Source organism: Sus scrofa, chromosome 15, assembly GCF_054392235.1.
Source record: "Sus scrofa isolate SSC_HxYL_T2T_F1_AM1 chromosome 15, Sscrofa_HxYL_maternal_Yorkshire_Landrace_v2.0, whole genome shotgun sequence".
Taxonomy (NCBI): domain Eukaryota; kingdom Metazoa; phylum Chordata; class Mammalia; order Artiodactyla; family Suidae; genus Sus; species Sus scrofa.
The window spans coordinates 87077016-87103379 of NC_139397.1; the positions used below are offsets into that span (position 1 = coordinate 87077016).

General features: G+C 37.1%; 1 protein-coding gene across 15 annotated transcripts in view; it reads right to left on the reverse strand.

Moving 5' to 3' along the window:
- Nucleotides 1–26364, reverse strand: part of SCN9A (sodium voltage-gated channel alpha subunit 9) — a 166633-nt gene that overhangs the window by 73442 nt on the left and 66827 nt on the right. For 8 of the 15 annotated variants that reach the window (XR_014829474.1, XR_014829475.1, XR_014829476.1 and 5 more), the window contains exons 3-12: nucleotides 20518–20636; nucleotides 20094–20183; nucleotides 19433–19561; nucleotides 17947–18038; nucleotides 16755–16964; nucleotides 10402–10465; nucleotides 8999–9140; nucleotides 6546–6752; nucleotides 4634–4921; nucleotides 1565–1936 (exon numbers count right to left, since the gene is read on the reverse strand). Coding sequence is in view for 9 of the 15 variants with exons in the window: in XM_021076176.2 (XP_020931835.1) it covers nucleotides 1565–1936; nucleotides 4634–4921; nucleotides 6546–6752; nucleotides 8999–9140; nucleotides 10402–10465; nucleotides 16755–16964; nucleotides 17947–18038; nucleotides 19433–19561; nucleotides 20094–20183; nucleotides 20518–20636 (1713 nt within the window). In the remaining 6 variants the exon portion in view is untranslated. Of the gene's footprint in view, nucleotides 1–1564; nucleotides 1937–4633; nucleotides 4922–6545; nucleotides 6753–8998; nucleotides 9141–10401; nucleotides 10466–16754; nucleotides 16965–17736; nucleotides 17829–17946; nucleotides 18039–19432; nucleotides 19562–20093; nucleotides 20184–20517; nucleotides 20637–26364 lie in introns of all 15 variants that reach the window. The other 7 variants (XR_014829477.1, XR_014829478.1, XM_021076177.2 and 4 more) reach the window with 2 other exon arrangements.

The following is a 26364-nucleotide window of genomic DNA, read 5'->3' on the forward strand; positions in this document are numbered from 1 at the left end:
TATCCACGAGAATGTGGGTTCAATCCCTGGCCTCAATCAGTGCATTGAGGAGCCAGCGTTCCCCTGAGCTGTGGTGTAGGTCACAGACTTGGCTTGGATCTGGTGTTACTGTGGCTGTGGAGTAGGCCAGCAGCTGTAGCTCCGATTCGACCCCTAGCTTGGGAACTTCCATGAGCTGCAGGTACTGCCTGGGAACTTCCATGTGCCACAGGTAAAAAGCAAAAGGAAAAAAATAAGAAAATAATCTCCAAATATTATACACATTATATAATCTTTTACAGATAATACACATTGTTGAAAAGCAAAACACAACAAAGATGTGGTTCTGTGGAAATTTAACATGCTCATTTGATAAGGAAAAATACCTTGACAGAGGGCTGAAGCTGTATCACGCAAGCACAGAGGTCATACGTTACCTACAAGCACATGCATTCTATTTAAATGGAAATATGTGTGTGGCCATGGCTTTGACGGAACTTTAATCTCACTTGAAATACTACACGGTCTGCAAGTATGAATATATGAATAGGTGGCATGAGTTCAGAGCTTCTTGGGTTAAGCAAAGCCTTGCTAATACTGAGTGATGCAGTGTAAAACAGTGAGAGGCCTGAAGAGGCAGTCGAGAAACTCCGGAAACCAGAAATCTCTCACTTTCAAGCCTAATCAGACCATTTTCTCTAACTTCTCAAAGTCTCCTAAACTCTCGAAATTATTGGTTTGGAATGGTGTTTTGTTTTTGTCTGTATATGTGTATGTTGGATTAATGTATATGTTTTGGATATTCTATTTTTATTCATAGATTCTAGAACAAAAAGTTGTTTTTAAATGAAAACAGTATTTCATTTATGTATGGGAAAAAAGCATAGTTATTTTAAATTATTTCCAAGTTGAGAAACCTACCAACATGGGAGAGAAAGTGTGGTGGTTAAACAGCACAAGCTCTGAAACAGAAGTTCTCCGTTTAAACTTTAGGACTACCATTTACTAGCTAAGTGACCCTACACAAATCACTTTAGTTCCCTGTGCCTCAGTCTCCCCAGTTGTAAAACAGGGATAATAATATAGTATCTCATAGGGCTGCTACAACTAATGTGTTTGTATTATTATTACTATTATTCATTATTAACAACTCAAAGATGATCTCTTGCAATAAGGTATATATTAAGTACTGACTTGAAAGAAATAGTAGGGCACAAATAATCCATATTTCCTTACAGACATGGGACCTATTACCAACTAATAAGACTGGCATTATCAATTCATTTTCTGTGCCAGTACATTTTTTACAAGTTGTTTCCTAAGGGAATGATTTATAATCTTTAAGTACAATATCAACAGAAAAGTACTTTTTTTTTTCAAAAATGGGGCTTTATATATCTTTGAATTAGACACCCATACCAATAGGATGAGGAGATGTTAATCTTTTGAAGATGTGTTTCTAACATAAAGTATTGCAAAATGCAGAGCCATTCCCAGGACCAGAGAGGAGGCCCCTTCAGCAGAGAGATTGACTTATGCAAGAATAAGGGCCGAACCATGCCTGAGCTATTTAAAACATCCTTACGCTGTCATCAGAAGTTGCCTTATCTATTATCACCTCTGGCAGAAGCTGTCCATTGGGGAGCATGAGAGCTGAGGGTCCATCAACCAAGGAGACCACACCATTGCAGTCGACGGCACTGTGCATCTTCCCGTTCACCGGCAGCACTGGGGGGGATCTACTGGCCTGACTGATGTTACTGCTGCGTCGCTCCCGAGGTCTATGTGGCACAAACAGTGAGCCCCTTCGGCTCTCATTGTCTCCGAAAATGCTATGTTCATCGTCGGCAAATTCTGTTTCAGATCCAATATCTTTTCCTCGACCTCTGAAACTAAAAAGACTTGTTCTGCTGCTCCGCCTTGCAGAAAACAAGGAGCCACGGATGCTGAGTGGTGACTGCAAAAAAAATTAGAGATGACATGTATCTGCTGAAAAACCTAAAGACAGAAGTACATTTCATGTAACTACCATTGAGATCACTGACTTGAGGGCAGGTGGCTCGGCACCAGCTTAAGAGAAACATTTTTAAAAACAAAGACATTCAGCAAGAAGACAAATTCTTCTAAATAAGGAATGAAAAAGCTGGAAGAATGCATCCGTTCAGGACCAGGTATATTACTTGTTGCTGTATAAGTCTTCACAGTTCTGGCCTAGAGTCATATCGCCCTTCTTTCTGTACCATTCGTTTTGTTATAAAGAACATACCACTTTTTAAAAAGGGGAGTTCCTGCTGTGGTGCAGTGGTTTAAGAATCTGACTGTAGTGGCTTAAGTCTCTGCAGAGTCACGGGTTTGATCCCCAATCTGGTGTAGTGGATGAAGGATCCAGTGTTGCTGCAGCTGTGGCAGACGTCAAAGCTGCAGCTCAGATTCAATCCCTGGCCTGGGAACTTCCATATGATGTGGGTGTGGCCATAAAATTAAAAAAAAAAGAACTTGGTATTGATAACTATTAATGTTTAAAAATTTACTGAAGTATAGTTGAGTTACAATGCTGTGTTAATTTCTGCTGTACAGCAAAGTGATTCAGTTACACATACATATATATATTCTTTTCCATATTCTTTTCCTTTATGGTATATCACAGGATATTGAATATAGTTCCCTGTACTATATAGTTCCTATATAGGTCTTTGTTTTGTTTATCCATCCTATACATAATAGTTTGCCTCAATGAATCCCAAACTCCCAATGATAACTGTTACTGAGCTTTACATATATCAATTCCTACATTCCATGTACTGAAACTTTCTTCAAGCCAAAGACCATGCTGTATGCATCTTTGCATTCCACTGCTTGCAACTCTACCCTACATACTGAGGGCTCATTAAGGGTTGTTAAGAAAGACCATTTAATACTAGTGATTTTATAGTTATAAAATAAAAGGTCACGCTTACATGACTCATGTCCAAGATGAGCTGTGTCTATAAACCAAACTGCCTTTTCTTTAAAAGTATCTATTTGAATAAACATTAGTGCTTATGTAAAGGACAAAGTAGTGGGCATTGTGAACAACTGAAAATGTGTATGATAAGGTCTCAGCCTTAAAACTAGCTCAAACTGCTCTTGTTGCATTTCTTTTTATTGATATCACATGTATTCAAATTCTGTCTCCCCAAGTATATTACGAAATCTTTGCAGGCGGGGAATCTTATTTTTGTGTATATCTGGCGTGATCTTATAGACATGATCTTATAGACATGAGTAACAGAGGCTAGACGTTTTAAGTGAAAATAGATGCAAGGAATAGTAATTCTGAGTGAGTAACTGAAGAGGGGATGGGAGGAGTGGAGAGGAGAGAGGAAAGTGTATGGATGGGTGGCACTTAACTCACGGGTGAAGAATGACTGGTCTTATGCTACAAGAAGAACAAGGAAGAAAATCACCACTTAGAGAAAACCATGTGTCCCAAGTAATAAAGGCATGAAAATATAGGGCCTGTAGGTGAGGGTAGACAATCATGGGGGACTGAGGGAACCTAAAGATCAAAAAAGGTGGGAATGAGGCTAAAGCATCGATAAAATGTGGGTCCTGTTCTGCAGTCAAGTAGTGATTCAACAGAGATGTTTGTTTCTTTTGTTTTGTTTTGAAGTTGAGCAGAAGAACTACTTTGTTTTAGAAAAAATGATTTGAAGGGACTGTACAATGGAAAAGAGGGAAGTGTAAAGGAGGATAGAAGTAATGGTTCATTTTAGAGCTCTGTAGGCAGAGGGATGGAGAGAGGTGGAGGTTTCAATGGAAAAAGAAGAAGAGGGAAAGAGAAATTCCACACAAGCACACATAACTGATAATGGGACTAGATATCAGTAGATGGTGCATTTGTGGGGTGGAGGCGGGGTGACTAATATTCTAATGATACTTGCAGGGGTGAAGAAAAGAAAAAAAAAAAAAACAGTCTAAGGTTCATTTTAAACAATGAGGCATTACAAAATACAGACTAGGAGTTCCCGTCGTGGCGCAGTGGTTAACGAATCCGACTAGGAACCATGAGGTCGCGGGTTCGGTCCCTGCCCTTGCTCAGTGGGTTAACGATCCGGCGTTGCCGTGAGCTGTGGTGTAGGTTGCAGACGCGGCTCGGATCCCACGTTGCTGTGGCTCTGGTGTAGGCCAGAGCCACAGCAACCCCTAGCTGGGAACCTCCATATGCCGCGGAAGCGGCCCAAGAGATAGCAACAACAAAAAAAAAGACAAAAAAAAAAAAAAAAAAGACAAAAGACAAAAAAACCCAAAAAAAACAAAAAAAAAAAACAAAAAAAAAAACAAAAAAACCCAAAATACAGACTAAATAAAGATAAAATTTATAATATAAATAATTTTACCATTTCTACAATGGTTCTCATGAATATTTGTTTTAGAATATTTATGTTGGAGAAGACGTGACAATTTCAAAACTATAACCTCCCTCAGAGTGGTCAAACTTAAATGGAAAATCATGTCCATTTATGTTCTTTGAATAACTGTTCAGAAATCAGTAAGTTTTTACCTAAAAATTTACACATAGAGTCACTCCTCTCTGAGGTCCCATCCCTAAGATAGAACAATCTGCTTTATAATCCAATCTCCAGTGACATGCATTCAATAGTGTCCGTGGTACCTGGTTAGGGGTGGACAATCTCTTTTCACGAGCTCGCATGTGGCCTTCAACACCAAGGTGGAAACTTTTTCTCCTGATGCTCTCCTCTGATTCTGATTTGGACAGTTTCTCATCATCTCCCTTTTCTTCCCCACTGGAGAGCTTTTTTTGATTCTTTTTCTTCCTTCTGTTTCTTCTTTCTTTAGCACTTTTGGAGCTCAGCTTGGACGTTTCAGAAGAACTCTCCGAAAGGCCCATTATTCGGCTTCTCCCAATGCTTGTGTATTCAGCTGCTGCCAGTGCTATTGCCTGTGGGACCAAAAGATCACACACACAGTGAGTCACTTCCAAAGACTGGGAAACTCTATTATGGGGCATCTATTTACCATGAATTTAATTACACTCTGCATGTAATCAGGTCCCTTATACAGGAAGTAATGTTGTTTTCTTTGCATTATGACTAGAGAGTTTACAAAATATGTATTTGCTGCTTCTCCTGCATTGTAATAAAGCCATATGATGCTTTGGAATTAAACTATTACATTATATATACATATATATAATTTATATATATAATTTATACATATATGTAAGCAATTTTAAGTAGTATATGTGAAAGTTTTTATTCTAGGTAATTTTGGGACATAAAACTCATAAACCACATGATGAGATAATTTGTATACCTTGTTTGAGTAATTAACACATATTATCAACAGAATCATGTTATTCTATAGTTTAATGAGGAATGAATTATTTGAAAATAAAATAAAGTATTACAAAATATCTCAAGAAAATGAAAGAAGCTTTTAAGAGGTTCCCTGGGAAATTCCTGGGATAGCCTACTGCTACCTGTTGTATAAAAATTAAACTTTTATTATAAAAATAAAACAATGCTTGTAAAAATTGGGAAGATAAAGATATTGTGAATAAAAACCAAAAATCATTCATAATCATATATCCTAGAAATAACTGGTGTTAACATTTCTTCCAGTCTTTATATGTATAATTTTTAAATTGTTTGTATCTTATTTTGTATTCTACAACTTAATACACTGTTATATTAACACTTTTTCCTGTCATAATATTTTTAAAACACATCATTTTATGGCTGAATAGTACTCTAAGACACAAAAATATTATAATCCTCTCAAGCATTTTCTACTTTTTGGAAATTTAAATGCTTTCTGATTTTTAATATTATTAAAATCCTGCACTGAACAACTTTCTGCATCAAGGTTTTTCTGCATTATAGATTACCACCCTCCCACCAATAGGTGAGTATCCTTTAAGAGATTTAACTAGGTCAAATCATCAACCATGTTTTAGTACCCTTGCAGAATATTTGAAATGTTGGTTCTCTTAGTACAAATCCTCTTAAACTTTTCCACTGAAGTACCCTTTGGAGGGAGAAGTAAGGAGAAATCTAAGAATCTGTGACTTAACCTAAAGTGGCCACAATCACAAGTATTGTGTTCTCAACATCTCACATTTAATCCTTGCAACAGTAACTAAAACACATGAACATTTGCTGTCTACCCTACAGAGTATCTGTTAACTTTAACATCAAAATAATTTCCTCTAAACATCTGTGTACACTTGTTCCTCTGGGGAAATACATCATATATATTTGGGGACTTTGCATAATGTATATACACTGAGGAATCATAGGTAACAGTTTAGAAGGAAGAACTTAGAATGTTCTCTATGCCAGAGTGAGTGAGCTGATTATGGGGGAAGGTGAAATGGGCCAGATGTCAAACCTAACTCAAGCCAGAATTGCTTCCTTCCACCTCATCGGAATGAAGATTCAGTTCTTATAAAAGAATTCAGGGAGGAAAACCACCCCAGGAAAGGCTGAGTATAGACATAGGGCTTCTGTCATTCCCCTTTACATTCCTACTTCTAGGAAGATTTGTAAGCCAAATAACAATACCTCAGCTTCCTCTTGCTCTTTCTTAAGTCGCTCTAACATCTGTTGAAATTCTAATTCTTTCTGCCTAGCTTCTTCGATGTTTGCCTGGTTCTGTTCTTCATAGGCCATAGCAACCACAGCCAGGATCAAGTTTATTAGATAAAAGGAGCCCAGGAAAATCACCACAACAAAGAAGATCATGTAGGTTTTCCCAGCTGCACGCAGGGTCTAGGAAAAATGGAAATCCTTATTTTAATAACACAGAACGGCTTTTTGGTAAATCATTTCAACTTGAATGGCATATTTGGCATGCTAAATCAGAGAGTTCTATATAATCTCATGTTATCAAAAATATAAAGGAATAAAATTATACCTTCATGGAAAACAATCAGTATTAAAATACACACTTTTTTCAGTACATAGAATACAGCAATTAAACCTGTACCAAAATGAAGAATGTTTCTTGACTATTATTAAGCATAATCATGACTTGAATTTTTTCTCCCAGTCTGAAAATTGCTCAAAAACTAGCTGCTTTACTCATTTTCAAATAAATAGAACTAGATTATTTCTATAGCACAACTACTGATAAAATTCTACCTTTAACAAGAAGTATTAACAGTATATTATGCTAAGGTAAGGTAAATATTAATCTTTCTTGTATGTTTAATTAACACTAAAAAATTCAAATAGCACAAACAGATATGAAATGAAAAATGTCTCTTTTTCCTATCTCTGAAGCCTAGGAACTCAGTTCCCTTTTCTATCAGTTACTGTTGTTACTGATGTCTTGTTTTGCATAAATTCTTAGTAGTGGCATTCTTAGTTCATCAGGTATATTCATTTTAGTTTTCATAGAAATTCCTGTGTTACCCTGCCCAGTGGTTTCCAGCAATAGGTGAGAGAGTCTGCTTCCCCACACCTCAGTGTGACAGTGCCTCTCTTTTGAACTACTTTTTTTTTCCTTCTATTTTGGCCACCCTGTGGCATATGGAGTTCCCGGGCCAGGGGTCAGATATGAGTCACAGTTGTGATTTATGTGTCAGCTGTGGCAATGCCAGTTCCTTTAACCCACTGTGCTGGGCTGGGGATGGAACCTGCATCTTCGCGCTGCAGATATACTGCCCATCCGTTGTGCCACAGCAGGAACTCCTGATCTACTTTTTGATCTTTGTCATTCTGACAGATGAAAAGTTATGTCATTCTAGTTTTAATGTACAGTAAAGGTGAATATCTTTTTTCATACTTAAAAAGTCATTCATATTTCTTTTTTTTGCGTGTGGTAGATTTTTATACCATTCCTATATTCATTTATAATATTCTCAGAAATGAAGTAAACATAAAACAAGCCAAAAGTAGCACCTGTGGCAATTTAAGAAAAATGACTCATCATTTTTGGTCTCCTTCCTTTGGGTGCTGAGAATACATAGGTGAAAAGATAGAGCTCCCAGTCCCGAGAGGATCACATGCAAGTTAGAGGAGATGGGAGATGGCCATGTGAAAGAAGAATTTCAGGACAAGAGATGGACACTGTAAACTGGGGACTAGCCATAGGGCATGGACGTGTAAAGGAAGGAGCAACTGAGTTGGGAGAGGAAAACTTACAGACACAAATTGAGTCTTCAATTCTTGTTTTTCAGGCTGCCATAAAAAAAATGCTATGAGTTGGGGAGCTTAAAAAACAGAACTTTATTTTCTCACAGTCTCAGAGGATGGAGCAAAATCAAAGTGTTGGTTCCCCACAAGGCCTCTCTCCTTGGCTGTAGATGGTCACCTTCTCACCGAGTCCTCACTTGGTATTCTCTCCGTGTGTGTGTGTGTGTGTGTGTGTGTGTGTGTGTGTGTGTGTGTCTGTGTATGTATGCGTGTGTGCATCTCTCTCTCTCATGTACTAATGTTTGCTTCTTATAAGGACACCAGATTGGATCAGGGGCCCACCCTAAATAGCCTCATTTTAACTAATTATTTCTTTAAAGGCCCTAATTCCAAATACAGTCATTCTAAGGTACTGGGAGTTAAGACTTCAACAGATGAATTTGGGGGGATATTATCCAGTCCAGAACAATTGTACCCAGGAGCTCATGAAATAAAGGATGGTGAGCACAGGAGAGCCTGGTGTTTAGGGCATGCAAACAGAGAGGCATGTGCAGAAAGCATAGTGTATGTAGGAGTGCTGTGAACATTATAGTCCATTTCTTGCTATTTACCTAGGACCCCATGAAATGCTATGTTCAGAAAGGGGAAAAGAGGTCTATAGATAAAAAAGCCCAGAACAGATAAGAAAGTAATTAATGACTTAAAAACTATTCATTCTCATAGTGCTAGAACTAGAACGTGTTAGATTTTAGTACTAAGACAATAGTGTTTTCTCCATTCAAAACTGAATAAAACATCTTGTATATAAAGCTGATAAGGAGCATACATCAGATTTTTGTGCAGTGAATATGATGAATTTTTTTTTTTTTGGCACTCACCTGTTGGTAAAGGTTTTCCCAGTAATCCTGGGTCATTAGTCGAAACAAGGCTAAGAAGGCCCAACTGAAGGTATCGAAGCTCGTGTAGCCATAATCAGGGTTCCTGCCAACCTTCATGCAGATGTACCCTTCTGGGCACTGACTACATGTGAAAAAGGATATCACATGTCAGAGCATCCTCAGGGTGTGAGCTGAAGAGTACTACAGAGAAGTAAGAAACTCAAGGCTTCCTTTCTAGAGGGACAATGTTGAATAATCATTAAGAACACATTATTTGGAGTCAGAAAGAACTGGCTTGAATGCTACCCTTACTTTTTACTAGTTGTTGACTTTGTTAAATTACTCAAATTACCTAAGACCCGGTTTTTTCTTGCTGTGAGACAAGATAATAACACCTACCTTCAAAGGTTAAACTTTTTATTAAGTTTAAAGAAGATAACGTATGGAAACTACATAGCCTAGCTCCCACACATAAAAGGCATTTAATAAATGGTAGCTGCTATTAGTATCATCATCATCAATCATCCAAACTTGGAAACTTTCACCAGATGTCACAGAATAGTTCTTGTATCCATAAAGATTGACATGTAGGCCCCCTAATAAAACTGTATCTCCCCAAATTATTCTTGGAGAGAATTAGAATCAAGAAGAGTCAATATTTAGCAATCATATAAGTTCATAAAGATTTATAGCTTTAAGGCTTTTTTTCTTTTTACTTCGTAGATTGCTATCCATGATCCCAAGTAAAAACAGTGTTCTGAGGTGTCTTTGGGAGCACCAACTTTATCTTGTTTATGTTTACGTTCCCAGTGCATACACAGAGACTGGTCAAGAGATTTCTGGGCAGAGGGAATGAAAGAACAAAGGCCCTGCAGCAGAAATGAAGTTGGTGTATGGGAGAAACAGCAGAGTAGATACTGACATAAATATGACATTCTTGAAATATCTTTAAGACAAAGTATCCATGAGATTCTTTTGTTTAGAGTGGCCAGAATGTCACTGCATTCAGGAACCTATGAACCATAATTGACTGGAGAATGAATACAATTGGGGATTTCTACTCCCCAACAGTGTCACTCTCCTTTCCAGAAAGAAGTCTGGAAACTATCGAACCAACTTTGGTGGAGTTTTCTGGAAGCAATTTTTTTTCTGCTTTCTTAAGATTTGTGTGTCTTGTTTCTTGTTTTAATTCAAGCACTACCTCAAGGTCTTGCTTTCAAAAATATGCATTAACTGTGAACATTTTAAATTCTTGACTCACTGTGGGACAGAATGAGTCAAGGAATGTCATGAAATATATGAAAATAATATAGAAGAAAAGGTTCTTTTAGCAAATTGATTGAGTTTGCTTTTCCTTTTTTTTTTTCAGCCTTTAGACGAAAATCAAAGCAAATATTACATACCCTGAATCTGTGCTGAAACCACAAAGGAGAGCATCTTTGGATCCCTCCAAGTAATACAAATATTCTGTTTAGGAAGAAAGTGAACAAAATAACATTATGGAGGGTAAGCTTTAAGAGTGATACAGCAAAAAGCTAATTGACATATTCACCACATTCAGGCCCAGTCCCAGGCAATAGGCATTCATTTATTATATTCTCATATATTTTCCCTCAGTATTTACTGATACCCACTTATGGGCCAGGCAGTGAATACAATGATAAATATGATAAACAAGATCATTAGTTTTACAGAGTTTTATGTTTAGGTAAGGGTTGAGATTGGGTATGGAGAAAGACACTTAAAAATAAGTAAACAAACAAGGTATTTTCACACAGGGATAAATGCCCTAAAGAAAACAAATTAAAATAATACAATACATGTGGTCAGGGAAACCTTTTCTAAAGAGCTGACATTTGAACTAGAGCCTAAATGCTACAAAAAAGCCAGCCATTCAAAGTATCTGGTAAAGAGATGTCTTGACAGGATGAAGAATAAAGGGCAAAGAACCCTGAGCTAGAAATAAAGTTGGTGAATGCAAGAAATAAGACGGCCAGCACGTGTTACAGCACAGTGAGTGAGGAGAATTGTGGTGGCTGAGGGAGGCAGGGGCCATGGAGCAAGGCTTTATATGCCATGGAAAGGAGTTTGGATTTTAAGTGATAGGAAGTAAAAGAAGTAGGAGGTGGAAAAATGAGCTGATAAGTAACATTTTAAAATGTTGCTCTTGCTGCTTTGTGGACTGTGGACTATAGGAGGGCAGGGGTAGAAGAAGGGATACAAGCTAAGTGACCACAATGAGAGGTAACATGGCTACATTCAGAGAGTAGCCACGGATACAGAGAGCTGGGGATGGGATAAAGGCCGCAGGATTTGCTGATGGTCTGCCTATGGGGTATGTGGAAGAGAGATGATTAGTAAGTAGGTTTTATATTTATCAAGTACGTGATTGGATTGTTATGAGTCTTGAGGTTAGTGAAGGGATCAAGGATGAAGATATAAAGATGGGAGTCATCATCAAGCTATAGGAAGGGGAGGGAAGGGGGGAAGGGAGGAAGGAAATGAAAATATCCCTGGGCAAAACTCCAAGTATTCCAGAAGAGGCAGTCAGCAAGGCAACGCTATAAATGAAGGAAACGTGTTTTCTGAAATTCTCTCCTTGTTTATTCACCAGTATCTACCTATTCAGGGCTTATAAGTTCTGAATGTTGAGGATATAGAACTGAAATAAAAGCACATTTTCCCCTTACATGGTACCTTTTGTGCCTCATTGTACATGGCAGAATGAGGATGGGGAGGTTATCATGCAAATTTTTACATATAAACCTCCAAGATGGTTTTATTATGGAAGATTATGTTAGAGTTATCCTTTCAGGTAATACCAGTTAACATTTACCAATCATCTCTAGATGGGCTCTAGAGCTACCTGTGCTGGCATGTGGGGGTCTGAGGGGAAGGCAGATAACAGATTTACCTCAGTACATGAATGATGAAGGGTAAAGCAATGGGAGTAACTCACTCTGGTCTTGAGAAGCACTCTAATATAATTCCTAAACAAGTAGCCAGTAAATTATCAGGATAATTAGGCCTCAAGAGAATTTAAGTTTAACATGTAAAGGGAAAATGTAATACAAAGAGAATTCCTCCTTTGGACTCCCAGCCAGTGATCCCGTCTCACACTTTTCTGAGGACATAAAAGCCACTGGGTTGGACTTAATCCTATCCTGATTAGGCTGTAGCCTGCTCCTCCATTTTTCCTCCTGCTTCCATGGCAGAGAGGTCTCTCTGATTTCTCAAGGGCTTGCCTGCCCCCTCTCTCCCGAATTAGCACTCTGTATTTTCCTACTCATTCATTTCTAACATCCCTATCAAAATCCATGTTTTTAAAAAAATGCCAGCCATCATCCCTATTATTGATTCCCTTTTTTAAAAAATAATTTTTGTTAGTTTTTAGTTTTTTCTTTTTAAGGCTGCATGTGCAGCATATGGACGTTCCCAGGCTAGGGGTTGATCAGAGCTGTAGCTGCCAGCCTACACCACAGCTCATGGCAAAGCTGGAACCTTAACCCACTGAGGCCTATTGTCAGGTCAGTGTTCTGAGACATGAAGTACTATTATCAGCTCTCAGGGGATTGTCTAACCTAAAACCTTTCCTATCTCATTGCCTTTGTGGTGTTGAGAATTCCCTTCTTATTATTGCCCATCTGGAATCATGGATTAGATGGTTCATGATCAAACCGGGATCAAACCCTCATCATCATGGATACTAGACAGGTTCATTACCCCTGAGCTACAATGGGAACTCCCCTGATTCCCTTTACAGCCAAATTTCTTAGGAGAATTGTCTGTGCATACTGTCTTCTCTTCGACATCTTAGTCGCCCCTGTCATCACCTTAGTCCAATCTTGTGCTCCTACCACTCCACTAAAATTTCCTCATCCAAGTCCCCTAGTGGTTTCCATGCTTATTTAAGCTAATATATATTTCTCTATCTTCCTCATCCTTGATCTTGATCTTAATCCTTGATCTTGCAGCATCATTCAGCACAAGAACTCCCTTTTCTCAATATATTTTCTTTTCTTGGCTTCACTACTTAAATCTCTGCTTCTTACTGTACTGGCCACTCTTTCTCTGAGTCTTTTTCTGGGTCCTCCTTCCTCCCTGCCTTCTAGACATTAGGGTTCTGGCGATCAGCATCCTCTAAACACCAAATCTACTTAAAACACCAAGTTGTCCATTCTCTACCTACTTATCAAAATCAGGGTTCTTTTTCAGAAGGATGTATGTATTTGGGTACATATCTTTTCTTGTGCTGGTTACTTTAAAGTGTATATCTCTAAACCAGGCAGTTCCTCTGATCTCTGTGCTTAAATTGCCAATTGTCTACTTGATATCTCAACCTGGATGTCCCAATGACATCTCAATTTTGACTGGTTAATAGCAGCTTTCTCCTACAAACCTGCCCACCTTTCCTCATTTCTCCTTGCCATCTATTCAGTTATTACGGCCAAAAACCTAGAAGAGATCCCCAAGCCCTCCTCTCCTCTCAGCAAGTTCTATAGGTATCACTTTTTTTTCTTCTTCCACAGCATGTGGAAGTTCCCAGGCCAGGGACTGAACCCACACCACAGTTGCTGCAGTGACAATGCCAGAATCCTTAACCTCCTGCACCACGAGGGAACTCTAAGGTATCATCTTGAACTCACCCTTTTCACTTTCTGCCACCACTGTGAAGGAAGCCACAATCTTCTCTTGTTTTGATGACAGAAACAACATCCTAACTGTCTTCCTTATTCCAATTTAGCAACCACTCTTGTCCAATCAGCTCTCCATATGGCAAAGTGATAAAAACCACTGCATTTAAATTAAAACCCAAACTCCCTTTCCCAGGTTAGGATATCCTTCATGATATGAGCCCTGCCTTTCTCTCTTACTTTCTCTGCTGCCATTCTGCATCTCCTTTGCCAAAATCTAACCACACTTGTGTTCTCACATTCTTTAAACACATATACTCTTTCTTGTCTCAGGGCTTTTCCACATGCTCTTCCTTCAATGTCAAGCAGCAGCCCCCATAGACACTCATGCTATTTACTGGCTGCTCATTGTCCTTTAGATCTCTGTTAAAATGTCACTTCCTCAGAGGGATCTTTTCATTTAGTTGGTATCTCAGCCCCTGAGACTTATTTTCTTTGCATAGTATTTGTTGTAACTTGTAATATTCTTGTGTCTGTTCCTCTTCTTTTACTCTTTCATTCTCCCTAGAAGATAGGCTCTGTGGAAGCAGGGATTTATGTTATCATGTTCATTGCTACAGCTCCAGGAAACTGCACAGTGCTTACTTAGCCCAGGGAAGCAACCAATAAACACATAAGATAAATGAATGCCTGGATATATACCGCAGTGAGACCAGGCTTCTATGACACAGAAAACAGGTGGGAAACCAAACTCAGACTTAACACAAACATCTCCACTGTGAAACTATATTTCAGAAGAAAATCAAGAATAATGTATAGAATAGAGCAAGAGGATTGTGGTATAAAATTTCATTGTTAGTTAAGCTGTCATTCTCTTGTGTAAACACAATATGAAGATATACTGCAAAATTCAAGGGATTTTTCCACTCTTTTTGAAAAAAATTGCTTGAAGTAAAATTCCAGCAGGGCTGAAAAAAACCATTCCTATCATGAGCTTAAGAATGCGCTCAGGATTCAGAAATAAAGGTCTGGTAGTGATCTTTGCATAAAAACATCAAATTTAAGTAAGCGTTGTAGAACAATTTGTAGAACAATTCAATGTCAACAATTACTTATGAGATATACTACTTTTTTGGCTTATAAATCAAGAAAATATAAAATTCTTTGGAAATTTGAACTAAAATTTAAGATCGTATTAACAAAAACCAGAAGCTGAAAAAGTAAGTAAAGAAAAAAAGGAAAGGAAAATATGCTAAATTCCTCATCAAATACTAGTAATAAAAAATAAGCATTAAATATTTTCCTTGAAAACCTTCCGTTTTCTTTTTCTAAACATTGTATTGGAATACAACTGACTTACACAGTTGTGTTAATTTTAGGCATATAGCAAAGTGAATCAGTTAATCTTGTTTTCTTGATTTATGCTTGTATTTTTCTTCAGTTATCTTTATAGTCTTTTACTATATTAGCTAGGTTTTATTTGTCTTTATATTCTCCAGTGAGTAGAAAAAAAAAAAAAAACCACAAAGAATAAAAACTGATGTATACAGCTCTTTACTATTAGAGGAGAATCCTGTCTTACTCCCTGATTTCCTTCTATCAAAGGTACCTACATGCCCACCTCATCTCTGGATCTAATTATCTATTAAGGTTTATGAGTTCATTGGGCAACATCATACAGACCCACTGCAGGTGTCAGACAGAAAGTAGAATCTTGCGTGATCTCAGCCTCACCCAAACTCATCAGCTCTGTTTGAGAAACTGTTAGGGGACAACCGTTTATAAAACATGCAGTTTATGCTTTCTGTAAGATACTCTACAATAAACTTGTGAATTAAGTAGACTTTTGATCTACTTAATTTACAGATCATCTCAAATGGTACCTATAGACCTAATTCTGACGAATTAAACTTTTCAAACAAAACAAAACAAAACAACAACAAACAAAAAAGATAGGAGTTCCCGTCATGGCTCAGTGGTTCAAGAACCCAACTAGTATCCATGAGGAAGCAGGTTCGATCCCTGGCCTTGCTCAGGTGGTTAAGAATCCAGAGTTGTCGTGAGCTTTGGCGTTAAGTCGCAGACACGGCTTGGATCCAGCGTTGCTATGGCTGTGGTGTAGTCTGGCAGCTATAGCTCCCATTTGACCCCTAGCCTGGGAATCTCCATATGCTGTGAGTGCAGCCCTAAAAAGACAAAAGACAAAAAAAAAAAAAAACAAACAAAAAAACCTTTTGATGGTCAATAGCTAGATTAAAGGACACCATTAGAAAGAGCTGTGGGAGTTCCCGTCGTGGCGCAGTGGTTAAGGAATCCGACTAGGAACCATGAGGTTGCGGGTTCGGGCCCTGCCCTTGCTCAGTGGGTTAACGATCCGGCGTTGCCGTGAGCTGTGGTGTAGGTTGCAGACTCGGCTCGGATCCTGTGTTGCTGTGGCTCTGGTGTAGGCCGGTGGCTACAGCTCCGATTCGACCCCTAGCCTGGGAACCTCCATATGCCGCGGGAGCGGCCCAAGAAATAGCAACAACAACAACAACAAAAGACAAAAAAAAAAAAAAAAAAGGGGAAAAAAAAAAAAAAAGAAAGAGCTGTGAAACTCATCACTCATTTGGCATAAGGACAATGCCTATAATGCTGAGTATATTCTTCTGCTTACACAAGTCTTTAGAAATACTACTGAGACAGACATGTTAACATGTGATAATTAACAGTATAATTATACTATGATTAACATCACTGTACAATGTTGTAGTTATAAAAATAAGTAAAATATTATTATAGAGTAAATTATATTAAATTATGAATTATACAATAAAAGATACATAAAATATATCTTACGATAAAATGTAGTGGTTACTATCATTAATTCATAGCTAAATTTATTTCTCTAGAACAAATTTATTCTTTTTTATCTTACAGCAATTGAGAATTATGGAACTATCTCATGTTCTCAATATTAGAACTGCTAGGAAACTTAGATCCAGGGAAATTTACAAAAATATAACATGTTCCAAACTCACTGCAGAAATGTTCTATTTGAATAATTCTGAAATTATTAAAGTGAAAGCAACATTTCACTGCCAAAAGAGAACAACCTATTAACAAACACAGGGCACTCTTACTTTTATACTCTTCTTCATCAAGGTTAAGCAATATGCTTTCTATTGTTTCATTAGTTTCAAGGGGTGACCGCACACATTTGTGCTTCAGGTTGCCCATAAACAGCTGCAGCCCAATCAGTGCAAAGACGCTCAAACAGAACACAGTCAGGATCATGACATCAGAGAGCTTCTTCACAGACTGGATCAGAGCCCCCACAATGGTCTTCAGGCCTGCATACAGAGGGGAAAATGGTGTTCAAAATGAAATAAAGCCTCTGAATGAGAAACAAAATCAAAACACAAGCTTTCCTAGAAATGCATGCATTTTATCAAATCAGTGAACCTTAAATAACCTAAATCAACAAGAGCCTACCAGCTCAAAAGGGGAGACTGCTGTTTTATATACTTTGTTTCTGTATATTACAGCAAATGATAGAAAAACGGAAAATTTTCCAAAGAATAACCACACTGCTAAAATGAGTAATTTGGTTGTTCCAACCATATCCACACTCACTCATAAAGATAATTTTTAAAAAGTTCCAATTCAGTGAATATCAAACAAACCATCTCTTATAACACAAAACAAAACAAAAAAGGCTGAATTACAGCATATAGTAACAACTTACTAATTTTCAGTTAAGATATGGTTTGTTGAGGAAAGAAAAAATCATTATGTCATGCGATCCCCCCATGCTGATATTTTATAACTCTTTTCTTAACTATAGGAAAAGCAATTAAAACAAACTGAAATTTTCATTCCTGGATAAGCAAAATGGAAAATGAACTGTTAGACAGGAGGGAAAATTTCAAGTTGAGATGTGAACCAAATGGCCATCTTCATCCTCTAAGACCCATGCAATTGATTAAACTCAAAGGCTGACTTTTAATAATGATTGTGAAAAATGTAAGAGATCAAATTTAATTAAAATTGCATAAGAGCAAGTTTCTCTTGTTTTTCTTCCAGAAGATCAAAGTCAGCCTCAGTGTTTAACCCCACTCTCACCTGGAATGACTGAAATTGTTTTCAAAGCTCGGAGAACTCTGAACGTTCTCAACGCTGAAACATTGCCAAGGTCCACAAACTCTGTCACATATCTGTAATAGGGGAGTTTATACACAAACACAGTGACAACACACACACAAACAAACAAAGACAACTCCCAAATAGTTGGAGTTATGAGTGGCCTAGTGCTTCACACCAATTACTTCTTACCTGGGATTACAGAAATAGTTTTCAAAGCTCTCAACACTCTGAAAGTTCGAAGAGCTGAAACATTGCCTAGGTTTACAAATTCTGTTAAATACCTGTAGAATTAAATCAGAGTTATTCAGAATTTAGATAGATTCTATGATACTTACCTGTGCCTTTAGTCAAGGTACTTCTTATGTTTGGAACTTCTTATTTAAAGTCATAGTTCTGCAAGTCTTTTGTTTCTATCATTACTAATTTAATTTGATTCATTTGATGTGAGCAAAATATAAATATATTATTAAAATGGATTCATAAGCTTAAATGCCTAAATAAACAACTTAATGCTTCAGTTACCAGACTTCAACATTATGGTAATTTAGGTATTTAATATTCTATAAAACGGCAGCAGGAAATCTTGAAAATGGTATGCTAATTCAAAGAAGCCAGATACAAAAGGCCACATATTACATCCATTCATATGAAATATCTAAAATAGGCAAATTCTTAGAGATGGAACACAGGTGAGTGGTTTCCAGGGACTGAGGGGAGGACAAACGGAAGTAACTGCTTTCTGAGATGATGAAAATATTCTGGAATCAGAGAATGGTGATGGTTTTATAACTTTGTGAACATAAGAAAAAACAGTGAATTTTATACTTTAAAAAGGTAATTTTATGGTACATAAATTATACTCAATAAATAGGAGATCCCTGAAAAGATAGAGCCTTCTTTGGCTCAGTTTTGTCTTAGCAGCAGTGGTGGGTGGGACCACAGCAGTCAGATGTGACCACAAAAAAAGTGAGCCTGATGGATGCAGAGGTGGGTCTTAAGACCCTTCTGTACGGTCTATCTAAATACCTCCAATGAACCCGTATTACTTTTACTATTCAAAATGACATAGGGAAAAAATACTGTATTTAGGTTTGAGATTTAAAAAGTAAAGAAGTATTTTGGACAAATATATTTAGGAAAAGAGCAGCAATATGAATAAATTAAAATTATATCTTAATGTGATTTTTTTCCTTTGAAAATAAACAGTGGATGCATATATAATGCATTCAAAATGTATTAATGTTAGATTTAGTATGCTGCAACAGACTTTTAAAAAAGATTTCCTTCTATATTTTAGCTTTTGAATAATATAGGTTAATAAAAAGAGTACTTATAATAAAGGCCTGAGCTTTTCCTGTGCTTCTCATGGATCTTACCAAGTTTTAAATAAGAACTTGGAGAAAGTATGTATCTAAATGGCACTGCATATACTATACATCTAAGTGCTGAGCGTGAGGAAGATTTTCTATCTTGATGTCATACATTTTTGAGTGGGAAATGCTTTTTTTCCGAAAAAAAAATTTTTTTTTTTTTGATGACTAGCTTTCATAGAGTATCCTTTAATGCATCCATTATATGCAGGAAAAGTCAGATGCCAAAGGTCTGTTCTTACGGCAATACTGTGCTGTCTGAGATTTTCATGAATCAGGCATTTCAAAAAACTGAAAATACTTACGCAAAAACAATGACGACAAAATCAAGCCAGTTCCACGGGTCACGAAGGAAAGTGAATTCTCCTATACAGAAGCCTCTTGCAAGAATTTTTACAAGTGATTCAAAAGTATATATTCCAGTAAAAGTGTACCTAGACACAAGGATCCATTGTGATATTAAGTGTGAAAATAATATGGTACCATGTAAATCTTGATAATTTTTTCTTTTCAATCAAAGCTGGTAATATGGACCCATTCTATTATAATAAACTATAGTAAAGATTTCCAGAAAATCTTAAAATGTGTATATCAGAAATACTCCCAGAAAGTAGAGGTGTTTAAAAATTACTAAGAATACAGGTGTTAGGTCTGCCTAGAAAATCCCTACATCGTTCCTATCAAAAATATACCCAAGGACAAGAGATAGGTGACTTGTTTAAGAACAAGGATCTGATAAGGTCATTTTTTTTTTTTTTTACAAAAGACTGTAGCATGTATTATTCTACTCTAATATTAGCAGGTTAATGCTGTAAAGGAAATAAAATAATTGAAAGAAAAGCAACTATATAACATGGGAAGATAAACACCACAGTTTTTATAAGTGCAGTAACATCCATGTATATAAAAGAAAAGATAAAAATAACCATACTAAGACTATATTGAAATGTACTTATACCCACTTACTCTACATTCTTGGTCCAATCTGGAGGGTTACTCATGGTCATAAATATGCAGTTCGTCAGAATAGTGCACATGATAAGCATGCTGAATAAGGTAGCTTAGAGTCAAGGAATATAATAAAAGACCACAGTGGCAACTTCGACTATGACATTTGTTGAAATGCTAACAATTTTTCACTACAAGATAATTCTAAATAAGTCCAAAGGCCTTAAAAAAATCTCTTTGAACAAGCAAGTAATAGATAAAAGTAGTTTACCCTCAAATGCCAAAATTGCCATTCTCTGTCTACTCAGAGATCTACACCAAGTTATATCGAAATGGATAAACCAGAGTCTTTACAGGTACAAAAGGACTACAATTTGTTTAAATAAATTAGCAAAAACTACATTTAAAGAATTATTGTAAGTAAGCCTTTTAAAAAGGATATGCATGTACTAAAATCTTAATAGATATTCTTCTTAGAGGACTGAAAGGAGAAAGCATGTACAAAGCAGGGGCAGCATTGAAACGGAAGATTGTTTTCCCTTTGTTTAACACTATGAAAGTCTGGGGGAGCAAGAAGAAGACAGTATGAAATTGAGACTCCAAAATTACAATCTAGTACATTAGTATCTGCAGCTTACCTCTCCTTTCAGTAGTGTTATATTGAAGAAACATTTCCATTAGATTCAAGCCATTAATACAGCTCCATACATCATGTTGGCCAATGAACTTCAAGTCCATTGTCCATTTCTTCTCAGTAAAGTAAGAAGTGAGCCATTTATGAGCATGTATTATTCAGAGCCTTCAAAATACAATGTCTTCTCTTTTTCATATCCCTTCAACATTCAAATCAGTAACAATAACTTGTGGCCACTGGCATTAGTTTAAAACACAACTTCGGTCTTTTATTACACTGCCTTCTATACAAACCAAATAGAAACTAGCTATCCCTGATTGTTACCATATTACTTTGAGAATTTTACTGCAAGTTGGCTATTGTCATGGTTAGTAGCATATGTTCCAAAACATGAGTTCTTTCAAAAAAATATTTTCATATATTTTAAGGAACATCAGAGTTGAAAGAATCCTATTACTCAATTCAGTTTTCCTATTTTAGGTGGAATTCTAATAACAGCTAAAACAAGAGAATACAAATTAAAGGACTTGCTTGCTACTAACCACAGTAATTTTAAAAAATAGTATCAATAGACCCAAACATTCATAAAATATGTTACATAATCATTGCATAATGAGTGACGCTCTCTGGTTTTGATATTTAGTTGAAAAATTTAAAACACAAGCAAAAACAACAAAACATTAAAACAACCTAAGGAATTGACTTGGAAATCAGACCAATTTCAAGTCCGTGTCTCATTTTTCTGCAGTTGGCAAGCAAATTCCTTGTGTCATTGAGAAGTTACATAAGTTTATGAATGGGTTTCTGGTAATAAAACTTTTCACCAAATTGCAGAAGTAACTTCAGGTAATCTTGCTTTTTATTCATGGCACTGCTCCCAAGAAAACAAGTCAGAATCTATTATTTTCAGATGTACTTTTAAAAAATATTCTTGGTCCCTTTCACTATACCAGTTATGTATAAACATAATTTAACAGAAAGTTCACTTTCACATTGAAAATTAGTTTTAAAATACCTCGTCTTTAAGTACAACTATTGCTTTCTTAAATCTCAGTTTACTGTGCCTTTTAAAACTCATTCATCTCTTATTTTCTATAATTGCGCAGTGAGCAACTATGGCATAAAAGGCAATGAAAGGAGTCTGAAAAGAAATGTGGCCTGAGTTTTGCATTCAAAAAGATTCCGGAGTTCCCGTCGTAGCGCAGTGGTTAGCAAATCCAGCTAGGAACCATGAGGTTGCGGGTTCGATCCCTGCCCTTGCTCAGTGGGTTAATGATCCGGCGTTGCCGTGAGCTGTGGTGTAGGTTGCAGATGTGGCTCGGATCCCGAGTTGCTGTGGCTCTGGTGTAGGCCAGTGGCTACAGCTCCGATTCGACCCCTAGCCTGGGAACCTCCATATGCGAGAGTGGCCCAAGAAATGGCAAAAAGACAAAAAAAAAAAAAAGATTCCTAGAAAAGCAATAAAAACTCTAATCCAAGGCAAGATGTTAAAGGTATCACACAGAGAAATACAAACGGTTTTCAGAGCATGAGGGTAAAGAGGGAGCAGGGTCATGTCTGTCAGAATAATCAGGGTGACTTTGTGAGCCAGAGGTCATCTGAGCTAATGTGAAAATTATATTGCTGCTCCAACTTGGCAAGATCAAGTTATCTTGTACTTGAAATTAAAAAAAAAAGAGTTAGTTTGCTATTTTTAAATTTAAATTCCCTATTTTATCTGAAATGAAAATTCTTTAGGATTGCCTGGGTTTAGACATATCCAGGAGTTAATTATAGGTGGGAAAAATAGGTATGCCTATGAAATTTTGGGTATCAGAATGAGTTAAGCAAATTCTAAAATCCTACCAGCAAATGCATAGATGTCAACATCTGAATAGATTTTTTTTTTTTCTTTTTAGGGCCGTTCCTGTGGCATATAGAAGTTTCCAGGCTAGGGACAAATCAGAGCTGCAGCTGCCAGCTTACACCATAGCCACGGCAATGTGCATCTGAGTTGAGCCTGTGACCTGCACCACAGCTCATGGCAACACCAGATCCTTAACTTACTGAGCAAAGATCAGGGATTGAACCTGCATCCTCATGGATACTAGTCGGGTTTGCAGCCTGCTGAGCCACAGTGAGAACTTCTGAATAAAGTATTTTTATGTTGCTCACTTATTTAATAATTTATTGAACATAAAATTAGAGAATTATGGTATTTAAAGAATACAAGCTCTCGTGTTGGGCCAATAGGATTCTAAATTCCAGAGCTACCATTTCACAAATTGAGAGCTAGCACTTAGTGCCTGTGAAGCTTTTAAATTCTGGTTGGTACATTGTAAATTGTTAGTAAATGGTGTGAGTAGCTGCTAATATTATAGGCAACATATAAGGCACCCAAGGATGTGAGGATAATAAGACAGTGTACCTGTCCTCTTACTACCCATAGCAGAGGGTGATTAGTAACTTATTATTTCTTAAGGACACTGCGTAAAACTATTCAAAAGCACTTAATCTATTCATCATTCATAAAAATGAAGTCCTAACTTCTATCATTAGTTTATTGTGTCCTATTTTATTAGTTATGTATGTATTCATTTTTAAGTGCCGCACATGCGGCATATGGAAGTTCCCAGGTGAGAGGTCAAACTGGAGCTACGGCTACCAGCCTATACCACAACCAGAGCAATGTCAGATCTGAGCCATGTCTGTCACCTACATCACAGCTCCTGGCAATGCCAGATTCTTAATTCACTGAGCTGTTCAGGGATCAAACCCTCATTCTTATGGATACTAGTCTGATTTGTTTCCGCTAAGCCACAACAGGAACCCCTACTGTGTCCTTTTTAAAATAAAGCATTGATGATTATACTCAAATATAAATTAAAATGTGAACCCAGGTCAAATTAGGAATCAGTAAGATTTTTAATCCAAGCAATGATTATAATGTAGCAGAAACTAAATTCTTGTCAATTAGTCTGAATAATTTGAAACATTAAGGAGTCAACCCTGAAGCTGCAAATGGACCTCAAAACTACTTTAATTAAGAATGATTAAGAGGCTAGGACATGGCACAAAAAGTTGATAATTTAAAGCTCCAAACCTAAATAAATAAATAAATAAAGACTCGATCCTTTGGTTATTTGTCCATATGTAAATAGAGGTACATTAAAAATAGATTATTTTGTTTGACCAAGCTCTACCCAAGTATACTGATGCAGATGTGCATTATTAGGCTTTTAATGTGCTTGGTGTCATATTTGAAAGGAACTGGGGCCAAGGCAAATGGCTGGAGTCCCACCCCAAATATTCTCTATTAAATGAGTCTATCACATAGCTAAAATGATTCCATTAGTTAATCCTCTATTCAAATGCAAACATTTCCTCCTTACCTCCCAAGTCATTTAAAGCCAGTATTAGTTTATACCTCTGACTTGGGATTTATTCCAGAAACACTCCTTTGCTTCTTAAGGGGTGGCTGCTCAAGTAACCTCCAGGCTACCTTTGGAAATGGGAAATACAGGAGGTATTCATGCAGAGTCAGGCATTTTTTTTAGGCTGAAGTAATAAGCAAAATGAGAAAGTATTTTTTATTTCATCTGTTTCACTATTTACTCATTCATAATCATTCATTTTCATAAAGTTGTGAGCATGGTGGTTGCTATAGAGTAAAAACAAGTAAACTCCAGAATAGCTGTACAACAGAATATCTCAGTAGGAAGTCAAATCAATTTGAACCAAAAAAACCAGGACAAAATTTGCTAGTCCTAAATCATTTATTACTTCCTATCTCACCAGATTGTGGTAAACTCATGCTAATTTGTATAAAAAATCTAGTGCCTGAGATCCTGGATACATGTTAGCATTCTTTCATTCTGTGTTAAAATACTGATTGATTAATTAGAATGTTGCGTATTTCTCAAAGGCTTTGCAAATATTCTGTTTTTTCTTGCTGTGCTGTCAGCTTGTTAAGATGCTGGTTTTAAGGTGAAGCAAAATATCATGTATTGTTATTCATAGCAACTACCCCTGAAGAAGATGTTTCTACCATCAAAATTAACTTCATCACATTTACTACTTCTCAAGACATTTCAATGTTCTTTATTTGCTAGCTGTCTTATCAAGAAATATTCCCTTCTATTTTTACCTTAAATCAAAATATTTTTTTTTTCTTTCTAGGGCTGCACCTGCAACATATGGAAGTTTCTGGGGCAAGGGTCAAATCAGACCTGCAGGGGAGCCTAAACTACAGCCACAGCAATGCCAGATCTGAGCTGTATCTGCAACCTCCACTGCAGCTTGTAATGCCAGATCCTTAACCCACTGATCGAGGCCAGGGATCAAACCTGCATTCTTGGGGACATTATGCCAGTTCTTAACCTGCTGAGCCATAACAGGAACTCCCAAAATAATTTTTTTAAATGGACTTTATCCTCCCTTTCTGGGCTTCTTAAAGCTAAGTGTGCAGGTGCCAAGCAGCAAAGCACTGTTGGAGGAAGTTACGGAAGCTACTGATCTAATCCTTTACTATCTCTTTGTCAAGTTCAATCTGCTTGTATCTGCTACTGCCTCAGAAATGATCATAATCCCCTCCTTATTTTCTCAGTAAAACAACCTTTATAGCAGTTGTTTCAAACTTTCTCCCATTTCCCTAATGCAATCAACACTTTCTCACTGCTGCTCTCAAGACTGACTCACCAAGGACAATTTCCACTCCTGCAGTATGGAAAGTATGGACATCATTTAACATGCATTTCCTCATCAGATGTACCTACGTTTACTTCAACATATCAGGACTCTTAAATGTATCCTCCTATTTGCCAGTCAAAGGCTCACACAGTAAGGCTTCTCTCCACTTTTTGAATGTAGATAAACCTGACCTGTGGCTTATCCCTTGCCTGTTAACATCTGCAACTTCTTACAACATTACTCAACCCTCTCCATTTTTCTCTCTGAGAAAAATTTTTCTCCACTTTCAAACATGCTATATATACCCTACATTTGAAAGGTTTTAAATTTATTCCTTGCCCCAAGTGACCATCTTTCTGGAGGAAATTTCTCAAATTTCCTAGTATGCTTCAACTGCCACCTACTTTCTCTTTTTATCTGCTATCCACCACTATTTTGCTTTGATTCCTGTTAAAACCTAACACAGGCTGTGTGCTGAAAATTACCAATTCATCCTCCTTGTTCATTTCAATAGTCCCCCTACTCTAGCCTCAACTTCTTGGGTAATTTTATGAGGTAATCTCTTTCCTTTTTTTTTTGAATAACGGAAAATTTTATGATTTACATCTTACTTCTGACCATCTCAAACTTTTTCTATCCAGTACCCTTTAAAACCCCATTATTAGTTCAGTGATTTTATATATTCCCATGGATTCAGCTGTCATCTCCATGCAAATGCATTCTGAACATGTCCCCATCTTACTTCTGAGATTGACAATTATTTTGTTTCTACAAGTACACATTTATGGCATGTCCAAAAAGACAGAACATTATTATTATTATTATTATTTTGTCTTTTTGCCTTTTCTTGGGCCGCTCCCGTGGCATATGGAGGTTCCCAGGCTAGGGGTTGAATCGGAGCTGTAGCCACCAGCCTACACCAGAGCCACAGCAATGCAGGATCCGAGCCGCGTCTGCGACCTACACCACAGCTCATGGCAACGCCGG